This window comes from Cutaneotrichosporon cavernicola (assembly GCF_030864355.1).
Source record: "Cutaneotrichosporon cavernicola HIS019 DNA, chromosome: 7b".
Lineage (NCBI taxonomy): Eukaryota > Fungi > Basidiomycota > Tremellomycetes > Trichosporonales > Trichosporonaceae > Cutaneotrichosporon > Cutaneotrichosporon cavernicola.
In genome coordinates, this window is record NC_083400.1 from 528,698 (window position 1) to 549,038 (window position 20,341).

A 20,341-nucleotide genomic window follows, 5' to 3' on the forward strand; every position below is an offset into this window, starting at 1 on the left:
TCTAGCGTAAACACCAGTCACCCCTCCCACATCTCTCCCCACTCTCCCTCATTTCCTCAGAAACCTTTGCACAAGGGTCAAACATCTCTCCATCCCTCTCTCAACCACATCTCTCTTCACCAATTCTCTCTTTACTCTGAGCTCGCCCACCTCATTTCTCTCCACCACTGCTTTTTCCTCCATCACTCCTCCCGTCTCTCGTCGCATTATTTGCTGTTGCGCTACAACACTGTCTGCCATAGACTCGTCAATACCATCTCCACCTCCAACCCACCTAACAGCAGTGGCGTCCAACGGAGGCAGAGCCCCTGTCAGCCGCACCATGGCAGACCCAACCACTGCCACGGCCAACAACAACCCCAACAACCCCAACAACCCCACAACCCATCCAGAACCCCGCCACAATTCAATCCGCCACGTCTCTGATATGCGCAACCTAGTCAAGCAGACGCCTCATACGAGCTTCTCAGCCGGCGACGAGCCGCGCCTCCGCTCCCACCGCCGCACCAAGTCCAGCCAGTCGGTCAAGTCGAACAAATCGACCAAGTCGCTTGGGTCCAAGGAACTGATCGAAGAAATGGCGGAAAACTTTGTTGGCCGCCACCCGTGCTCTGAGTCCGAGCTGGAGCAGGAGCACGAGGCCCACCCCAACATTGAGATCGCCGAGCCAGAGCGCGGGCGTACCCGCACCACCTCCATTAGGTCGCTTTTCAACGCAAGTCATCCAAATACCAAGCTGACATCAGAACTCGCGCAGCCGCAGCAAGAGCTTCATCCGCTCGCTTTCACGCAACAAACAGGAGATCTCGGACGACTACATCCTCGTTCCCCCGACTCCGACCCGTCGACTTCGCTCCTCCCGCCGTTCCATTCCGAACAAGCCCAAGCGCGCCGACCCCTCCTTATTTACAAAGGTGGAAGGGGTTAAGCCCGAGGCCGTGTCGGCTCCGACTGTTATGGTGCCTCCGACCCGGCCCCGTTTTACCAGGGCCCTCTCGGAGCGTCCTAAGCGGTTTCCCCGCCTTCCCGGCTCGGTGACAGACCTCCATGCGGGACGTGAGATCCCGAAGGACCATGGTCAAGGTGGTCCCGAGGAGAACAGCCAGGATGATCAAACCTTTGAGTCGCACAACCTCGAGCACGAGCACAACCTCGAGCACGACCACAACCTCGAGCACGACCACAACCTCGAGCACGACCACAACCTCGAGCACTCGAGCCTCGAACAGAACAAGGCCAAGGAGGAGACGCGCCAGCCGCATAACAACACACTCCCCCCGCCCCCTCTCGGCACCGGCAACCAGGAGGTCGACCAGGGCCTCATCCTGACACAGGACCAGCTTGAGTCGATCCAGAGCCAGCGGCCGCACGAGGGCGCGGACGAGTGTGAGCGCCAGAACCGGGTAGAGGAGGAAAAGGCCAAGTGGCACCGCACCTTCCGCACCTCCTTCAGCCGCTCTCTGAAGGGCACCAAGTCGATTGTGCGCGAGGGCACGACGTCCATTACCACCATGACCGCCAAGGCGGGCCGGAAGGGAGCTTCGCTTGGCCACATCTTTGGTCGTTCCTTTAGGCGCTCATTCGGCCTCTCGATGAAGAAGAGCTTCAAGAAGCGCAAGGACAAGGACGACAAGGAGGACAAGGGCAAGACCACCGACGCTGAGGGCGACCAGAACGGAAACAAGGTCGACGACGAGCTTGACCCCTCGATTACCGAGGCCTTGGAGGGCCGAAGCACGCGTGACCGTAGGTCCGTTGTTGGCCTCTTCGACCTCACTGGTGCCGAGGGCATTGCGGCGCATGTGGAGCGACTCGACGCTGAAGGTGCCGAGAAGGACGCCGTTGATGGCATCGACCCAGCCATTGAGGGCGTTGCCCAGACCGACGTCGCCACCGAGGGCACGGCTGCAATTCAATTAATTGAATCTGGAGCAGCTGCTCAAGCCACTCTCCTCACCTCGCAAACCCTCCCCGCCTCTGAAGCATACTTTGACCACTTCGACCCGGTTGCGGAATACGGAATGCCCCGTACAGGTACCGTCTCGACATACGACACCGCTCGGACCACTCTCGAGCCCAACACGTCTCTTGACGAAACGTGGCCCGAAACTGAGCTCGCAGCCGCCGTAGAGCACTACAAGAAGGAAGCGGAGGCGGACGGCATCAACCTCGACGACATCGAGGTCGACCTCACTATTGGCGACACCAAGCCTTTAGAGTTCCGGAAGCGTGTCAAGACTCTCATTGATGCCGGCTGTCCCAAAATGGCGCGGGAGGAATATGTTGACTGGCAGCAGAACGAGTTCCGCACCTCAATCTACGGAGAGACGGGCATGGACTTCAGTGCGCCCACTAACTGGACTGTGTACACTCCAGGCAAGACGCCGCAGAAGACGCGTGTGCAGCCGCCCGAGAAGCGCTTCCGGTTCCAGGGGGACGACTTGCTCGGTTTACAGCTCGACCTGTCCGAGCCGACTTATGGTAACACGCTGGCGTTCCAGGCTCGACTTGTCCAGGCGCAAGCACAGGCGGCACTGGACCAGGCTGCCTCGACATACTCTGCTTCGTCAACCGGACCGTCTCGACTGCCATCCCTGCCCACCTCCGTCAGTTCCGAGGCGAGTCACTTTTCCACTCAGGACGACGAGATCGAGGAGCTCGAGAATCCCACTACTCCCAAGGCAAGCCACTTCCTCCTCCACAGGCAGTACCACAACACGACGACAGTGGACTCGCCGCACGCGGCGCACGTCCTCAACAGTCTGCACCCAGCCAACATCAGCGCGTCAACCGCCTCATCGGACATGGACCTTGGTGCGCTTGGTCTGACTACTGCGCCATCACCCGCCACTCCAGCCCAGGAATACTTTGTGCGTGGTGTTCACCACTCTCGTCCCCGGCCGGCTGCTCAGCCTCGCCTCGCCAGCGACCCGCTTCACCGCCGCCAGCAGACCGGTGACCGCATGGTCAGCGTGCCCACGTGCAAGCCGCCTCCGCCTCCCACTCTTCCCAACATCCCTGATCCCAACGTCCGAACGCACAAGAACGGCAAGCGTCTCCCGCCCGCCCTGGTGGCCGCTTACGCCAACGTCGAGGCTGAACAGGCTGGTATTGTCCAGAACGTCATCGCCACTCGCGAGATGGAGGAACGCATCGTCCGCCAGGCACTGACAGAGGCTGCCCGTCTGGACGCTGAACAGTCGCGAGTCTCCGAGGGAACTACGCGCTCGACCGCCTCGTCAGACGAGACGATCCGCGGCGTAGGCTTCGGGCGCCGCCGTCCCACTATCCCCACGCCAATCCCCACGCCTCCACCCCCCGTCCTTCCGCCCGGCCACTGGAGTGAGCATACGGCGCAGCACTTATCATCGACGAGCGGCACCGAGACCGTCCACACGTCAACCAACGATCCCAGGGTCGTCTCCAACCCCCTTCGCCGCCCGACCTTGCCGCAGGGGTGGATCGAGAACCCTCCTATGGTGCGCCCATACGGCCAATATATCGGCCACGTAGCCCCAACTGTTGGCAAGATCTACACGCCTGCCGCCATCGAGGGCAAGGAGAACAAGCACGACAAGGAGAAGCCCAAAAGGAGCAAGACTCTGCGGGGGACTTTTGGCAGGATCCTCAAGCCCAAGAAGGAGGAAACTTGGTCGGGCGTTTCGGGAGCTTCGGGCTCGACGTCGCTCGGTTGGCGCGACACCAAGGCGATCCGCGCCATCCCCTCCGACAACTCGGTTGCTACTACGCCCAACTCGAGCACACCTGAAATCGCAGTCACCAAGGCCCCCGGCACGGAATTCTACACTACACAGGTTGACTTGGGCACCTGGGACGACGGCGCCAAGAAGGGGTGGAAGGCGCGTATGCAGCGGGGCAAGGACGTGGCGGACTGGCTCGGCGGCCGCGTCGCCCCCGGTCTCGTGGTCAAGAAGCCGACTCCGACTCCACCTCCGACTCTCACTGCCACTCCGACTCCACCTCCGACTCTCACTACCACTCCCATTCCAGTTGAGGAGGCCCGCGCGGTCCCATACGCCCCCAGCCACAACCAGAACCAGCAAGACCAAGCTGGGACAGGCGCCGTCGCACCACGTCAGCTGCCTGAGTGGGTCAAGCAGGAGAAGCGGTACAAGAGCTCACACGCGCACTCCAAGCCCACCGAGTATGAGGACTATGACGGCTCGCGCGAGCAGGCTGAGGCTGGCGAGTTCTGGAGGGACGACGCGCAGGACCAGGCGAACAAGTTCTCGGAGGAGGTGGACGAGCGCGAGAACGGCGCGGAGGAGCAGGCCCAAGAGTCTCGCAGCGGCGAACAGGAGGAGGGGGACTCTTACGCGTACGCGACCCAGGACGGACACAGCACAGAGGACGCCCTCAACCTCACCAACATTACCGAGGTGACCGAGTACCCCACGTTCTCCGAGGACGAGTTCACCACGTCGACGCCGCCCTGGCGGCGCCGCATGTAGTTCGGCTTCTAATCTCGTATCTCATATCATCAATCATTGGCTGTATCCTTGTACATCATCATCAATCATTGGCTGTATCCTTGTACATATGCACGGCTGTCACGACTCTGGGCCTCTGGGCCCTGCTCATTCCTTCCCAAGCGACTAGATTTGACGTCGAGCCGACACGTACACGTCTCGGAACACGTTTGCTGAGACCGAGGGTTGGAGATGAGGTTAGCGCCGTACCCCAGACGTCACTCGCGAGGCAGGCCGGCGAGCAGTCCAGACATGCGTATTCTTCCCAGGGACGGTGTTGCCGTGGTTAGCGTGTTTTTTTCGTCCCGCCCAGTCCGGTATCCACGGATGCCAGACAGTCGCAATTAGCGGCTTGGAATGCTCTGCCGCACTCCCTAGACAAAGCGCTTGCGAGCGCGTGATGGCACTAGCTGAGCCCAGCACCAGGAGACATCGCAAGGGATGCAAGTTGGTCAACCTGACCTACTCATCACTGGTCACTGATTTCAATGTATTTCGATAGATACTCTCCTCGGTCACCTTGGGCAGGCCGTGTGGTTGATACCCAGCCCAAAGAAAACTAGAATAAAGACGATTGCAAAACAGCGGACAGCAATTTGATGAGAAATGACCGACTGCCAATTAACGCGATAAACCGCGTCGTGACATCCTCCGGGGGATCGTCCACATCCCAGTCGTAGCCCCAGAGCTTTGCTTCACCAAGCTTGAACGCCAAGTACACGCTGCCTGTGCTGACAGTGTCGTTATTCCCAGCTGTGAGATGCAGATCCTTCATCATCTGCAGCTCGTTGGCCGCACGGTCAAAGGCGAGTACATGTATTGCCGAGGAACAGCGCGCTTTTGTCAAGACTCGTATTGAGCGCGATCGCGGCGACTCAGTCGCTGGCCACCTTACTTGGCACAAGGTCCTCAACTATGCGGCCGATATCAAGATCTGCGTCTTTGGCCCATACCAGATCGTATTCCTCCTTCTGCCAATTCTGTCCACAATGGGCTTCAACAATATGGAGATCCAGCTCCTCAGTCCCGTCTACGTGTATGCGATTATCCCTGTTATTGGTAGCGCTCGGCTGTCAGACCACTTTGGCAAACGCGGCCCCTTTGTTCTCTTCAACAACCTGTCTCATTATCGGCTCGGCGATTGGAAACTCCCTCTATCGCAGAAGGGCGCCCGCCTCGGCGTCTTCCTCGCTTATGGCTGTCACAGCCCTCATCCCGATGATTTTATTGGAGCCAGACTAGTGTCCCGTCGCCAATCTAAGCGCGTACTCGTCCGCTGTTGCGTTGCCTTCGGTGGCCGGCGGTATCCTCGCGTCAGTTGCGTTCATTGAGTCCAAGATCGGTTACCCAATGACGCTCTCGATTCGCTCCAGTCTAGCAACGCCGTTTGCGTCATGGGCCTCATGGCGTGGTTCAAGTACCAGAACGACGAGGCCGAACGCGGTGAGGTCGTCCGAGTCCTCGTTCGGTCGTCATCGAGGACTCGGACGGCTTCCGCTACCAGCTCTAAATGTAAAGAGAACTCAGGGGTGTGGCAGTGATAATTGGTCCGGTTGTTGTGGCATAGTATCAAGTGCAAGTGATCATTCATTCATGGGTTGCGGAGCTGACCAGACGCGCTCTGGGCGCTTCAGCATGTCGTCGAGGATAGAGTTGCCCATCTCTGACCATCAAGGCCCGAACCTCTACGCCACGTCGAATTGCTTCCTCTTCACCTAAACCCCTCGGTAATCATGACATGCATCTACTCTCGACGCGCAGCTACCCCTGACACGCAGCCTCGACTTCTGCGACCTCTTTCGGCGCAGGGGTGAGCACCCACGGTCCGTCCTTTGTCACAGCGACCTCATCCTCGATTCGCACCCCGAGCCCATGGAACGCCTTCGGGAACCGCGGGTCGCGCGGGACGTACAACCCTGGCTCGATAGTAATCACGTGTCCCTCTCGCAGTGTGACTCCACGCTCGGCAGTGGGACAGTCGTGCAGGTCCGACCCGACGTGGTGCGACAGGAAGTGGGGATATAGAGTGCGCTCAACGTCGCCTGGCGAGAGGTTGAACCCGATCTGCTTGAGCTCGCGGTTGAGGCCGACGCAGCCTGCGTTAGCCGAGACTCGAGGTAGACTCACTCTCGCGATGTAGCTCGTTCAGGTTGGCATCACCGGGCTTGCACCGCGCCACGAGCGTCTTTTGCACGTTGAGCACAGCCTCGTACAGGTCTCTCTGGGCGGGCGAAAAGCGGCCCGCGACGGGGAACGTGCGCGTAATGTCGCTCGCATACATGTGGTACTCGCCACCCGCGTCGATGAGGACCATCTGAAGTCAGAGCGAGGGCATCCTAGCACCAAGTCATATCTACTCACGTCGTCCTGGCCCAACACGCAGTCGTTCCGAGTGTAGTGAATCACGAGCGAGTTCGCCCCGCTCGCCACGACAGGTACGTACGCCGGTCGCTCGCTTCCCCCTAGTGCGCAATGGTACTCGAACGTAGCCTGGAGATTCGCCTCCGTCCCTCCAGGTCGTGCAAACCGCATGACCTGGCGATGTGCCTCTGCCGAGATGGCTCCTGCGCGCGCCATCAACTCGAGCTCGGCCGGCGATTTGCGTATCCTCAGATTTTCGACTACGCGGGCGAGAGGCTTGGCTGCGTCGCTTGCAAGGGCTGCCGAAAGAACGAGGTGCGGCGGGTCGTTGTTGAACGATTTCCAGTTGAAGGATCCCGTTGAGGGGGTGTCGAGATGGAAGAGCTTGAGGAGGGAGGAGCGGCGGCGGCTGGGCGGGGGGTGTGGCTGCGAGGACGCGGATGGGGAGGGGGACGGCGGGAGAGAGGCGTACACTTCGGCTGCGGAGGTTAGGTAGGATCCCAGGCGCGAGGCCAGGTCTGTGTTCGCGTAGGCCTCGTCTGCGCCAAAGGTCTTTAGTGCGCCGTCGACGCCGGCACATTCGCCCTCCCACTGCAGGGCGTGGGCGGTGCGCGGGGGAACGAAGAGGGTGTATTCGTATCCCCTAGGTGAGGAGGGCTTGGAGACTGGTGTGAGCGCGTTCTCGCGCGGGGGGTTGGACGGGTGGGGATTTGGGTGTAGTGTGGAGAAGAAGGAAGTAAGAGCTGAGGCTGCGCGCGCGCGACGCAAGCTGTCCTGGTGGCTTGCAGCTCGCCATGACACCCAGCTGAAGGAACAAGCTAACAGCTGGGCCCGACTCACCCAACACGGCTGTCGCATCTGGCTCATCAAAGCCCGTGAGATACCAGAAGTCGGTTGCTGTTGTCAGCTGCGTCAGCAATCCAAGCCCACCTTGCCTGAACTTGTAGCTGCGCGTCAGTGGGTCAAGATGGGGTAAAGATGTAGGGCTCACAAGATCTCTGGTGTCAGCGCGACTCGGGCTCCTCCTCCTCCTCTTCCTTCTCTCCCTCCCTCCCTCCTCTCTCTCCCTCGCTCGCTCCCTCCCTCGCTCCTCACTCACGCTGCGAAACCAACCGCACCGTCCCCCCCATACAGACCACCACACTCCCCGGGGGGAGGCTATCCATCAACCGCCTCCGCCGGTCCTCGTACTCGGCCGCGGTGATGCCCGGCGTGAGTTCGGCGGAACGAACGAGGTGGCCATGACTCCGGGCGAGCGGCTGTCCTGTCGCAGGGGGCTTGGGGTTCGTAACCCCCGGGAATGTCGGTTGGGGTATAGAAGTGGTCGCGTATGTCCTCACGATGGCGTGAGCGCGTAGGCTCCGAAGCGCGCAGGCGCGGTGCATGGTTGTTTGGGTGAGAATGATGAAGAGGGAGGGAGATCCAACTTGCCCGACTTTCAACGCCGACTTTTGGATGGCGTGCCTGAAATGCCGATATCCCACGTCCAATCTCATTCCTGCAATCGTGTCATGTCATCTACATCTACATCTATGGACTCTCAAACAGACTCTGGCAATGTACTACTCGCCTCCTCACTGCCTCACCGCCTCACTGCCTCAACGCTTCACAGCCTTCTCCGGGTCCTTCTCGTACCGGTCACACCACTTACGCCACGCGCCCGCTGCCTTACCCATAGTCGTCTTGAGGTCCGTCTCGACCTGTTGCCTCTCCCACCGCTCCTCCTCCCAATTATGCGCGTCATACTTGCCCGCCGCCTCCCACCCAATAGAATCCAGGACCTGATAGCTGCTCGGGGCCATCTTCACAGCTTCAAAGCGATTCGGGTCGGCCTCAGAGCATCGCTGGGCGAGGTACGCCTGTAGCAGATCCGCCCTGTGACTCGGCTTGAAGGTCAACTTGAGATCCGCGTCCGAGCTCGTGAGGCGTTTCGTGACCGACCGCGCAGTCTTCGCGCCCCTAAATGAGGACGCGAGCCATACCGCGTCGACTTCGAGTGCGCCACCAAAGACCCAGCCTACGAAGATTAGGGCCCAGTCGATCGCGAGGGTGACGGGAAGAAGGCCCGTCGCAATGATCGTATCCCGCTGCGCCTTGGATTTCGTGCGCAGGAGAGAGTTGACGAATTCGGTCTTTAGCTCGTCCTCGGTCATCTGGAGGGTGGGCGGGTAGATGAGCACCATTTCGTTTAGCTTGACGGTTGCCTGGGTGGGTTCTGCGGATTCTGGGGAGGAGGGGTCCTCGTCGTGCGGGAGGGGTATCGGGAGGGTGCTCTGGTGGGGGGCCGGGTGGCGGGCCGGTAGAGCAGGTGGAGCGGCCTTATCGTGGACGGCGCTGGGCTCGGCGACACCTTCGTCGATGTGAGTGTAGGCAGGGAGCTCGGATCCGGGCTGGGCAGCACTGTCAAGTGTGGCTTCAGCCTCCTTTGAGCCGACGACGGTTGCCGAGGCCTCCGTGAGTGAAGTGGAATCGGCGATGGCAGCAGCGGCCTCCTCGGCAGCCTGGGCAGGCTGAGTGGTAGGCTTGGTAGTTATCGGTATACTGCCGCCAGCCGCCGAAGTGGCAGGTTTGCTCGCCTTGCCTGTGGCCCCACGATGTACCTCCCCATCCTTAGGCACACGCACCACAAAGTCCAAATCAGCAGTCGTAACCCGCCCCACAGCCCAATCAACCCCTCGAGTCACTTTAGCCCGGATACCCCCCCAGGACAGGACCTTGTGATTACTCTCATGGGCAGCCCGCACCTCTTCCTGCCACTTGCGCTGGACCTTGTTCGTCTTACTCTCCTTCCCTTCCGAAGATGGAGCGAGAAGGGGAGGTGGGGGAGGAGTGTAGACTAGGAAGCGGGTTGGTGGGTTGTGCCCGGCGGGGGTGGGGAAGGGGACGATGTAGGCGATTAAGCGGTGAGGGTCACGGATGTAGCTGTCTTCGGCCGGGGGTTGGAGGGTGGCCGGGGAGGGGAGAGTTGGGGGAGAGGAGGCGGGCTGGATGGTAGGCTCCGGAGCGAGGAAGCGCGAGTGCGGTGAGGAGACATCGAGCACAGGCTTGGATGTGTCCACTGGAGGTGGGAGGCGGCGCGGATGTTCCGGCGATGCGGGCGGACGCGGCGAGCGGCGACCGGGGTGGGTTGGCGGCGGGAGGGTCGGGACGTGCGACAAGGTTGCAGTCGGCGAGGTTGGAGTTGCCGCGTCGGGAAAGTGAGCAGCTGGGTGGAAGGTTGAGGTTGGGGTTGGCCGGGTGAGCGATGCCAGCTCCGGCTCGTCCTCGCGGATGGCAGGCGTAGCTGGTGGCGTCGGGTCAGGATTACGAACCATGAGTGCGGGTGGGTCCATCTCGTTGATATTCTGGGCCGTTTTCTCGACCATGTTCTCGACAGGCTTGTCAGTCATCGCGTGAGGTTGATGGTATGTGAATGGGTTTGCTGAGATTGTGGTTGATGTGAAAAGAACCCAAAGTGACAACGGGTTCTTCAAGTGGTCTAGTTGGTTGGTTACGCAGCAGTTTGTCGATCAGGCACCGTACTCCCCACTCGTAATCTTTTGCTGCGACATGTCTCGACTCTGGTCGCTGCACAGCCCTTGCCAACACTGCACTGCGCTGCACTGCGCTGCGCTGAAGGGGGAGAGGGGAGGGGAGTGGTGTATAGAGAGGTGGTACCATATACTCATACACTGCTAGGGTTGAAGCGCGTGACGTCATCAAGTAGCGGTGCGATCGTTAAGGACTCTGGCCTGGGCCTCCTGGACGGCCTACAACTGCACATGTCCTCTTTGCACACCTTCAGCCACACCTCGCTTGACTAACTGCTCGCCGCTCGCTTCACTCGCGTGGCTACTCAAACATGCATACGTATCAACACCAACACCGCAATGCAGTCTACTAGTCGCTATCGCTGTCCGTATCCTCGTTGATTGCCCGCCCACGGCGCGGCCCGTCCTCGTCACTGCTGGTATCCGTCTCGTACTCGCTCTCATCGTGCACCGCCGACGCCTTGACCTTTTCGCCGCGCATCATTGCCATCTGGCCCGCGAGGCTGTCCTCTTCTGGCTCGCTAATGTCATCGTCGTCATCGCTCTCGGCCGGCGCAGGCTCGACCTTGAGCATGACGGGGCGCGCAATATCCGACCCCACAAACGTGTCAGACGACAAGTAAAGGACAAAGCTGTACAGGTTGGGCTGCGGAGGTGCCTGGAACTGCAGGCTGTACTCGCGCGGCTCGTCAAAGGGAACGTCGGCCACACGCATGGGCTGCACGATCACCTTGTCAAGCTTCGAGTCGCCCATGAGCGCCGAGAAGCCTGGCGAACGGTTTGCGGGCCAGTGCGGCGCGTGCGCGTATCCTGTTGGAGGGTAGTTCTTCTTCTCCTCCTCCTTCTTCTCCTTTGTCACCTCCTTCTCGACGACCTCGACAGAATCCGCGCGTGCGCTCCCGTTCGACACCTCCTTGGGGTCCTTGGGGTACACCCAGCGCGCCTTGAACTCGAGCTGCACGATCGAGCTAGGCGTAACCACCTTCTCGCCGGTAACTAATGTCAGCTTTGTAGCAAAGATCAAGGCTCACCCCTGAACTGCGCGTCGGTGACCTCGAGACGGGGGAAGGTGCGTGCGACGGCGTTGGCCTCGGGGTACTCATCGTCGTTGATCGAAACCCACTTCTCGAGCCACTTGCGGCCCTCGGCACCGGTCGTGATCTCGAGCTCGAGGCCCTTCTCGAGCGTGATGCCGGGAAGCTGTGCAAGGGGCGAACCGCCGACGGGGATAGCCTGGACGATTGCCGGCTGGAGCTTCTGGCACGCGAGCGAGGTCTTGAGCCAGTTGTGACCGAGAGCAATGTTGGCAAGGGCAGTGAGGAGGGGCGGGGCGGCACGGAGGACCTCGAGCTGCTCGGAAGCCAGATCCTTGGGGAGATCGTAGCGGAGCAGGTGCGCCCAGATCAGCGCACGGGCGCGGCGGGCAGCAGCAGTGGTAACAATCACACGCGACTCCTTCTTCATCGTGGGAGACTCATCGATGAGGAGGTCGGCACGCTGGGTGTCGAGCTCCTGTTCGAGCGTCTCGATCCGCGCCTGGCGCTCCTTGCGGTCCTTCTTGCTGAGTTTGGCAGGAGGGGCAAGGATGGCCTGGAACTCGACCGCCGAGGCGAGCAGCGCAATAAGCGAGAGGAAGTCGGTGTCGTCGCGCAGCTGGTGGAAGAAGATCTCGGCAGTCGCGTTGAGAATACCGTCCCGCGTGAGCTTGCGCTGGCGGAACCACCAGCGGCCAACGACGAACGGAATGCCAAAGCCCAGGACGACGCCGTACGCGGCCAGGACCCAGATCGAGCTCTTGCCCTCAACCACCCACTTGGGGATGGCGATCTTGTCCTCGCGCTGCTGCGGTCCATCGGGGTTGCCATACTTGCGGAGGTTCTCGACAGTCACCTCATCCGTGAGCGACTTGTATGCCTTGGTGATGTCGACGAACTTGGTCTCGACTTGCTCGTATGTCTCGTTGGGGCCGAGCTTAACCTTGTCCGGGTGGCTGGGGTTAGGAGAGTCTGGCGCGCGGAACGTACAATTGAAGCGAGAGCCTCTTGTAGTGCTTCTTGATCTCCTTTTCGGATGCTGACGACCCAATGCCCAGGATGTCAAAGGGGTCGTAGACGGATGTCTCCATTGGCGGTGCCAGGTACAGGCCGTACGAGAGGTAGGCGAAGAGTGCCCAGCCAAGGATAAGGGGGAGGATGCGACGGAGGAGCTTGCGCTTGTGGGTCGCTGACCTCAGTGCGGCCTTGCGCTTGTCGTTGGCCCGGCACTCATTGCAGTTACACAACGACTTGTGTGGGTCTGGATGGAGCAAGGTGATTGTGGATCGCGGTGGAAGAAGAGAGATGGTGTCAGCATTTACAAGGATAGCGTATGGCCATGTTGTGGACGTAGACGTACCCTTGGGTGCTGACCTGAAGGTGGAGATGGATGCGGGGACGAGGATGAAAGCGAGGCAAGTGACGCCAAAGTAGGATGCGAGCAACCCCGAGTCGTCGTAAGAGATGCCTGGCGCCATGGTTCCAGGCGGGCGGAGGGTGATAAAGGAAACGAGGGTGGGAAGGAGTGAAGGTGTTGTTGAGAGGCTAGAGGTCGCTTGAGGACTGAAGTGTAACGATGTGTCCGAGGTTGTGGGTTGTGGGTTGTGGGTAGTTTGGTTAATCGGGTAGTAGCTCTATGAAATGCCTTTGTATTCCATAACCCAAAGGTTAGCTTGAAAGCGTGGAACATGGGACGTGGCGGTCCCAGAAACGCGTCCTTTAAAGTGGGGGGTTTATAAAAGAGAGTGTATCACGTGGCAATTCAACCAAGGTGCCACTCGGGCTTATTCCCGCGGCTCTTGGGTGGCCGAGTCCCCCCGGTGGGACCTAGTGTACGGTGAGAGTTATGGAGGACTGGGTGGATACGGGGTCAAGGGGCCAATGCAGGCAGGACCAACCATAGACCAGTCAGAGACCACTCGTTGGATCGTGCTCGTCGTCGCATCTAGCCACCTCACCACTCTCTAAACAACCCACCCCCGTCACCATGATTGCCCGCCGCTCCGCCCTCAACGTCGCCCGTTCGGCCCGCTTCTACTCCACCGCTGCTCAGGAGGCCGCCGGCAAGGAGTTCCTCGCCCAGCGCGCCGCTGTCAAGGAGCACGCAAAGGGTGGGTTTCGCCGGGATCACCGGATTGCGCTTGGCGACTCGGCTAGCGAGTCCAACAAGCGCATAGTCTACAACGCCAGCTATAGCCCGCTTGCTCTGTCGTTGTCTAGCTCGCGCGCGCGCGGGCCCGCCCCCATATCCTAAAGCAATGGCTGACCACAGGCACTACCGCGCTCTGGCGCAACGTCTCGTTCTTCGTCTGCATTCCCGTGGTGATCGCCGGCACGGCTTGGACCTGGAAGCTCGAGAAGGAGCACTTTGACCACATCGAGCACCTCAAGGCCGAGAACGGCGGCGAGATGCCCGTCCGCCCCCACTACGACTACCTCAACATGCGGTGAGCCTAGCCGAGCCCGAGCCGAGCGCTGCGCGCAGTGCACAGGGAGTGGAGAGTGTGGGGAGCATGAAGGGGCAAGGTAGAGGGGCCATGTCGTGCAAGCCGAGGGAAGCAGTGGCCGGGAATGGAAGACGAGGCCAAGCCGAGGCGAGGCCACTGGCGAGAGACAGGCACGGCGGACAATGGGACTACGCAGTTAGCCCATTCCATGACTGTGATGGTCATGGCGCTGTGTCAATGTCCAGTACCATCGCCATATCTATCCGGTCCATCGCCATCGTTTCGTTAAAGTCCATCAGCGGCCTGTCCCGAGGGACCGAGCGGCGCCATGTCCCTCCTCATCTCTCCCTCTCCATTACATACTCCCATCCTCTTCCCTTGCTATTGAAACACCCGCTGATGCCAGCACTAAGCCCTTCCCCTGGGGCATGCAGTCGCTCTTCTTCAACCCCGAGGTCAACGTCCCCGCCGGCGACGCGGAGTAACGAACGGCGCTAAGGAAAAATATGCATGGAATCAGCGAGCGCCAGCTGCGTGGTATGCTGGTAGTGTTGGTGTGACTTGTGGCTGTGGACAGGGTGTCAAATCCGAGCTGAGAATCTACGTCAGAATTCTTTTGTTCTCATCCTGAGCCTATCCAGTGTGCGCATTCCATTCCTTTGTGGCGGAAAGAGATGCATGGTACTGGGGATGCGGGGTATACTACATGCGTGCAGGTGCTAGACCTCCTCGAACTCGTCGTTGTCGTCGTCGTCGACGACCATCGCGGCGCTGTCTTCCTTCTTGCTTTGTTCTCCTAGAGCAGGAGCCGCGCTCTCACCTTCCCCGAGCCCTCCCTTGTCTGCGCGTTCGCCGACCTCGTTCGCAATCTCCTCACGCAGCCGCTCAACTTCCGCACGCAGCGCGCCGACTTCCTCGTCCCTCCGCACTGCCGCCCCAACATCGTCACCAAGCGCGAGCGCAAGGCTTAGTTCATGTGCCGTGTCTCGCAGTTGTTGGGACGCGCGGATCAGCGACGCAGTCTTGAGCTTGAGATGCATGGCCGTGAGGGTATGTGCTCCTGGGGGTGTGCCGATCTGGAGTCAGCTATCCACAAAGTCGTAAGCTGAGCATTAGACGAGGGGGGAAGGGAGGGAATGAGAAGGGTAGGGGCATGAGGTTGCTCACATCAGCGAGGCGGGCGAGGTCACCCAACCCCTCTACGACAGCCTTGATCTCCTTGTCGATACGAATGTTCCAGTCATTGTACGCCTTGTCTAAGTCGTCCCCGTCCTCGTGTTCGAACGTACGCTCGCCAATTGGTGGGCGTCGGCGACCTAATGAGGCGGAGGGAAGGGCTGAGGGGACGTAGGTGTCGTATTTGCGGTTCATTGTTGTCGGGCGGGGGAGGGGCAAGTGGGAGGAAGGGAAGAGGTGAAAAGGCGAGGACAGTGAGGAGAAGAAAGGAAGAGCGAGGAGGGCACGAGCGTCGAGTAGATAAAGGAGGTTGGAGATAAGTGTCGGTGGTGAGAGATAGAGAGTCCTCGTGAGGAGAGACGAGGTGGGTGAATAACAGTGGGGGAAACGATGAAGTGGACGAAGTTGAGAGGGTGTTTGGGTTTGGGTTTGGGTGACGCGATTTGAGTGGAGGTCGTCCACCTACATTGCTTTTGTTGACAACCAAACCACCTTGTCTCATCCTCCCACCTCTCTCCCTTCCCATATCTCTTCAATCCTGACCTCTAACCCACCAGCCCCTCCTCCTTCCACAAACCCACGCCCGAGGCATGCTACTCAAACGTCTGGCACCATCCCTTCCACCAGAAGCAGCTTCCCTCGTCCCCCTGCTTGGTAGGTCAACTCTCCTTCCTCGGCTTTCCAAACACTGCCAGCAGCTGACTCCAGAACCCCAAGTCCGCACGACCGAATCGGTCATCCTAACACCGCGGCCCACGCTTCACGCGCTCGTGGTCGCGGCCCTCCCTGAAGCAGGTACAGGCCCCTTCGCCTCAGAGCGACGCGACGCAGCGGTCGACGCCTCTCTAGACTTGCTCTTACAACGCTGTCTCGACCGCGTACCCGTGTATTCAGGTGATATTGGACCTCTAAAGCCATGGCACGGCTTCGGCGTACTCGCCGACATGATGCCATCCGAGGGAGGGGTCATTGAGATCGCGGGAGGGAAGGGTGTGGGCAAGAGCGTGAGCTGAAGTGACCATGGCTAGAAACTTAAACCAGCTTCTCGCACTGCATGCCGCCCTCGGTACACTCATTGCTGAGCCAGATGCGACGGCCCACTGGGTCGACACGGAGGGCGCGTTCAACGCCGCCCGGGCTAGGGCCGTCGTGAACGCCCTCGGCGCCGATGTGAGTCTCAGCTGGCCTTTGCGGAAGTAATTGACAGCAGGAATCCGTCCTCGACCGCTTGACTGTCGCTAGAGTGTTCAAGCTCGAACCCGATCTCCTTGACGAACTTGCACGTGCACGAGATGACCCCGCAACACGCGTTCTCATCATCGACAACATTGCGAGTTTGTTCCGTGACGCACTCATGGGCACTACCGCGCAGGGTGGGCAGCTGTCGGATCCTGAAGGCAGCTGACTTTAGGACACGCGGCCATGGTCGTGACGATGGAGGAGATCGCAGAGCTGACCTACTTTGCGGGCCTAACGACTCTTGTGGGTGCTCATCGATACTCGAGACTCACAACATCCGCAGATCATCAACTCGGTCGCGTCCAGTATCCCTTCCAACCCGCTCTCTGTGTTTTCCACGACGACGGTCAAGCCTTCCCTCGGCGTCACGCTGACCTTCACTGTCGACGTCGAACTTCTCCTTCAGGACACGGGACGGGTCTTTGGACTTGCCGACGAGGGCGAACGCGAGCGCGTCGGTTCCGCACCCGGACTGCGTCTAGTCGTGGAGGTGTTGAAGAGCCGGACTTCGGTGAGTTGCGTAGTTCACCTATGTCTAACTCATACAGCCGTCTGGGTTATGGGGTGTAGTTGAGACTGTGAGCTAAAATGGCCCGAATGACCAGCTGACAACAGGATGGCATCTCACTGTTCGACGTAGCGCCTCCTCCAGAAGAAGACGAGCTGACACGATACCGGTCAGCGGGTGGTGACACTGGACGACCAGCAATGGGCCGTTTGGGGGAGACGCTCGAACCCGCCATTGCCCCATTGAAGTCATGGCACTGCTGAGGTTCAGGGCTCCATTGGGCCCCGGATAGAGCTCTGCACGGCCCTGAGATTGAGATGGCGATCACGACGCACAAGGAGAGTAGATGGAAGATTGAAACTCGAGTTGAGATTAGAGCTAGATGATAATTAAGAAATGTAGACATTCATGCACAAAGTAGAATTCTTGTAGTAGAACTAATGTAAAGCATAGGATGAATGGCAGTTTGTAAAAACGGTATTGGTGACATGGGAGATAACAAGCCGGTTACATTCCGCTCTCTACCTGGGGTTGCCCACGCATTTGCCACCGACGTATGGCAACCACCTGACCATAGAACGCATCTAGCCATCGAGCCATCTACTCATCGACTACACGCTTACGTCTCGCTTCCACCATCATCATCATCTTTCTCGCCATTCTCACCAACACAAGATCCATCTGTAACGCTTCTTCGCTCTCGAAAGCCTCAGCCCCTCTTGACCCAGCGGTCACAGGTACGTCGTCCTCCGCCACCGTGTGTCATTTTGTCATGCTGATCCCTCGACCTGCCACCCGCTACGTCCACGTCTTCCTCCACGTCCACGCCCACGTCCATGCTCCGATTCCCTCTTCACGCACCATTCCCTATACATCAACATCTACTTGCCTCCACCTTGCTGGTACCCTCACTTCCACGCCAGGTCTCACGCATCTGCAGATCCAGACCAGACCGGACATTGACGCGGTTGCCCCAGCCCCTCCGTCTCAAGTTCCTCAAGTCAAGTGCCGACCCTGCCGAGCCTAGACACTCAGCCACACAGTTCTACAGTACGTTGACTGTCTCTCATTCACTCCCCCCTCTTATACTCTCTCCTTTTCCTTGCGTACACGTCGCGCACTCGGACATCAGCACGCAACCCCCACCCTTCGCCACCACTCACCTTATCCGCATTCCTCCTGCTTAGCGAGCACGTACGCCCGCTCGTCTCCCTCCCCCTCCTCTCCCATCGGTCCTCCTCATCACGCCTCCTACCTCCAGTCTTTATCACTCCTCACCCATTCTAATCCTCTCCCTCCCCCTCTCACCCTCCCCCTCCCTCCACCCACTTCCCCACTGTCAGCCTAAACCCCCTGCACATTGGGGCGTGCTTCTCGGCCCTAGATCTACGTCACTCCCCCTATTCGAAGCCCTCACCATCACACCCCCGCCGCTCATGTCGGAGTACTGTCGCGACTGGGTCGCTGATCAACCTAGCATTACCATGACGCGCCTCCCGACTGTCCAGGTGGACGAGCCGCCCTCGCCTGCTCTGTCTGCTGCGCCCGCCGAGGAGGAGGACCACGACGACGACCTCTCCATCAACTCGTCTGATCTGGACGACGAGGGGTGGCTCAATGTCGACAACACTGATGCCGCCAGCGCCGCCACCTCCAGCGCCTCGGTCCTCGGATCGAGCGTCATCTCGGACCTGGCTAACTCGACCCGCGAGCCAAGCGAGGCGAGCGACAGCGAGGTCGAGGTCGAGGATGACGCCGTGGTCGAGTTCAATCCAAAGATTGAGCAAAGCCTCAATGAGTCGTTGTATGCAGATACCGAGACTCCAGCGGCCTTGAACATGTACGAGTTCAAGAATTCGTGGATCTTCCCTGACCCGACGAGCTCGAATGCCAGTTTGGCCACCACCGGCACCGTCACGGACAACACGCCGATGCACAGCTTGCCGAACATCCGCGCTGTCCCCCATCGCTCCGTTGAGTCCTTGATCGAAGAGGACGGCTCCGAGGGTCCAGCTCCTGTGGCCAATGCACCTGTCGCCCTCACCATGCCGGCGCCGGACTCGAAGAAGAAGACTGCACCTGGGAATCCTTTTCTTGCTTACTCTCCCGGTGCTGGGGGAAACCGATGGTAAGCTGATGTCGTTTGTGTTGCTGCTGACAGCAGGGCTATCCTTCCGATCTTGATCGGACTGTTGCTCATGTTGATGCAGCTCGGCCCATCGCCACTCCAACTTGCGCCAATCATGTCTCACAAGTGGGGATCTTACTCCGGTCCGGCAACCCCTCCCGGCCCTCCCCCTGCTCAGAGCAACTGGGAGCTGGGTACTGCAGACCTCCAGGTCGTTAAGGATACGCTCGCTGCTCTCACTACCTCGAATGAACTAGTTCCCAAGGGCGTCCCCACTGAGGCGTCCACGACGCCCTCCGAGTACCTGTATGTGTGGAACAAGCTTCGCAAAGGCGGCAAGACGTCGACCGATCTCATTGAGACAACTACTACCAACTCGCTCGTCGCTGTGCCGCAGATCCGACGCAGGGCGTGCCAGTGCCCACCCAAGCAGTGCAAATGCCCTCCGGCTGCGTCGATCCTCGACCACCTCCACGACGGCATCGTCGCACTCGACACGTATGCTCGTTGGATGTCTGACATAGTCGCTGGCCTCGTGTACCACGCTGGACAGTGGGTCCGCAACGAAGTGGAACTCGAGCTCAACTACCATGGCCAGCTTCTCAACGATTTTGTCAAGTCGCCCACTGTTCGCGTCATCGTCGAGAGCGCGATGGACTCGCCGAAGACAGTGGCACGGTTATACCAGAATGCCCGCGACCGTGTGTGTGCGAACGGGCGCTGCGAGAGGGCCACCGACGCAGCGCATCAGGCCCAGGCACGCGGTTGGCGTAGTATTCTCCAAGCACGCCGCGGCCTCGACGTTGCGTTAACGCACGGGCAGCGTGCCGTTGACACTGCCATGACGGCGAGCAACGAGTTACTCAATGGGGCCGTGGCCGGAGCTCGTACCGCAGGCGAGCGCTACGCTGAGAAGAAGGCCGAGAAGAAGGTGAGGGTGGGAAGGGGAGGGCGAGGGAGAGGGGGAGGGTGCAAGGAGAAGAGGCTGCGTCGGCGCTGGAGCTATAAGGGGAAGGGGAAGAAGGCCTACCAGAACCAGCGCCTGCAGTGCGGCTTCCGTGGCTTGCGCGGCCATGGTCGTGGATGCGACGTGCGTGGGCGCACGAGGGTACACTGACCGCCAGTCGTAGCAATCGTAGCGATCGTAGCGGCCGTAGGCGACGCCGAGTAGATCGTACAGTACACTACCCTGGTCGTCGCTTGTACGATGTGTACCATTTTATGTATTTTGTGAGCAGCGAGGCTGGGCCGAGTCGGGCGAGCGATGGGGCTTTGAAGATGGGAGGGCTGAGGGGATGCTGAGGGGAGGCTGAGGGTCAACTGAAACGGCATGTGGTCAAGCCCGAGCAATGGTTTGTTGGAATGTGGCAGGCGCTGATGCAATGTAATGGTTATCCTAATCTGCCGTGCTCGTCATTTGCCATTCCT

At 59.9% G+C, this 20,341-nt stretch overlaps 8 protein-coding genes across 8 annotated transcripts; 4 read left to right on the top strand and 4 right to left on the bottom strand.

The window, feature by feature from the left end:
• Positions 1 to 427: 427 nt before the first annotated feature.
• CcaverHIS019_0704350 (uncharacterized protein) lies at positions 428 to 4,472 on the top strand (the record flags this gene model as incomplete). Its single annotated transcript, XM_060603868.1, has 2 exons — positions 428 to 702; positions 758 to 4,472. The coding sequence occupies 2 exons, from the start codon at positions 428 to 430 to the stop codon at positions 4,470 to 4,472; spliced, it is 3,990 nt and encodes a 1,329-aa protein (XP_060460119.1).
• A 1,779-nt stretch (positions 4,473 to 6,251) lies between these two features.
• On the bottom strand, positions 6,252 to 8,236 carry ICP55 (uncharacterized protein; the record flags this gene model as incomplete). The annotated part of the gene is made up of 7 exons (XM_060603869.1): positions 6,252 to 6,586; positions 6,618 to 6,804; positions 6,852 to 7,516; positions 7,692 to 7,748; positions 7,782 to 7,798; positions 7,843 to 7,849; positions 7,951 to 8,236. 7 exons carry the CDS (start codon positions 8,234 to 8,236, stop codon positions 6,252 to 6,254), a joined length of 1,554 nt encoding a protein of 517 aa, XP_060460120.1.
• Positions 8,237 to 8,449: 213 nt separating this feature from the next.
• CcaverHIS019_0704370 (uncharacterized protein) lies at positions 8,450 to 10,216 on the bottom strand (the record flags this gene model as incomplete). The annotated part of the gene is made up of 1 exon (XM_060603870.1): positions 8,450 to 10,216. The coding sequence occupies one exon, from the start codon at positions 10,214 to 10,216 to the stop codon at positions 8,450 to 8,452; it is 1,767 nt and encodes a 588-aa protein (XP_060460121.1).
• A 514-nt stretch (positions 10,217 to 10,730) lies between these two features.
• SEC63 (uncharacterized protein) lies at positions 10,731 to 12,893 on the bottom strand (the record flags this gene model as incomplete). Its single annotated transcript, XM_060603871.1, has 4 exons — positions 10,731 to 11,377; positions 11,413 to 12,371; positions 12,406 to 12,676; positions 12,776 to 12,893. The coding sequence occupies 4 exons, from the start codon at positions 12,891 to 12,893 to the stop codon at positions 10,731 to 10,733; spliced, it is 1,995 nt and encodes a 664-aa protein (XP_060460122.1).
• A 509-nt stretch (positions 12,894 to 13,402) lies between these two features.
• On the top strand, positions 13,403 to 14,347 carry COX6A (uncharacterized protein; the record flags this gene model as incomplete). Its single annotated transcript, XM_060603872.1, has 3 exons — positions 13,403 to 13,526; positions 13,688 to 13,862; positions 14,269 to 14,347. The coding sequence occupies 3 exons, from the start codon at positions 13,403 to 13,405 to the stop codon at positions 14,345 to 14,347; spliced, it is 378 nt and encodes a 125-aa protein (XP_060460123.1).
• A 234-nt stretch (positions 14,348 to 14,581) lies between these two features.
• Positions 14,582 to 15,233, bottom strand: CcaverHIS019_0704400 (uncharacterized protein; the record flags this gene model as incomplete). Its single annotated transcript, XM_060603873.1, has 2 exons — positions 14,582 to 14,938; positions 15,030 to 15,233. The coding sequence occupies 2 exons, from the start codon at positions 15,231 to 15,233 to the stop codon at positions 14,582 to 14,584; spliced, it is 561 nt and encodes a 186-aa protein (XP_060460124.1).
• Positions 15,234 to 15,628: 395 nt separating this feature from the next.
• Positions 15,629 to 17,048, top strand: CcaverHIS019_0704410 (uncharacterized protein; the record flags this gene model as incomplete). Its single annotated transcript, XM_060603874.1, has 8 exons — positions 15,629 to 15,692; positions 15,747 to 16,042; positions 16,080 to 16,208; positions 16,249 to 16,411; positions 16,450 to 16,520; positions 16,561 to 16,788; positions 16,826 to 16,855; positions 16,893 to 17,048. The coding sequence occupies 8 exons, from the start codon at positions 15,629 to 15,631 to the stop codon at positions 17,046 to 17,048; spliced, it is 1,137 nt and encodes a 378-aa protein (XP_060460125.1).
• Positions 17,049 to 18,269: 1,221 nt separating this feature from the next.
• On the top strand, positions 18,270 to 20,043 carry CcaverHIS019_0704420 (uncharacterized protein; the record flags this gene model as incomplete). Its single annotated transcript, XM_060603875.1, has 3 exons — positions 18,270 to 18,913; positions 18,950 to 19,844; positions 20,038 to 20,043. 3 exons carry the CDS (start codon positions 18,270 to 18,272, stop codon positions 20,041 to 20,043), a joined length of 1,545 nt encoding a protein of 514 aa, XP_060460126.1.
• Positions 20,044 to 20,341: the final 298 nt, after the last annotated feature.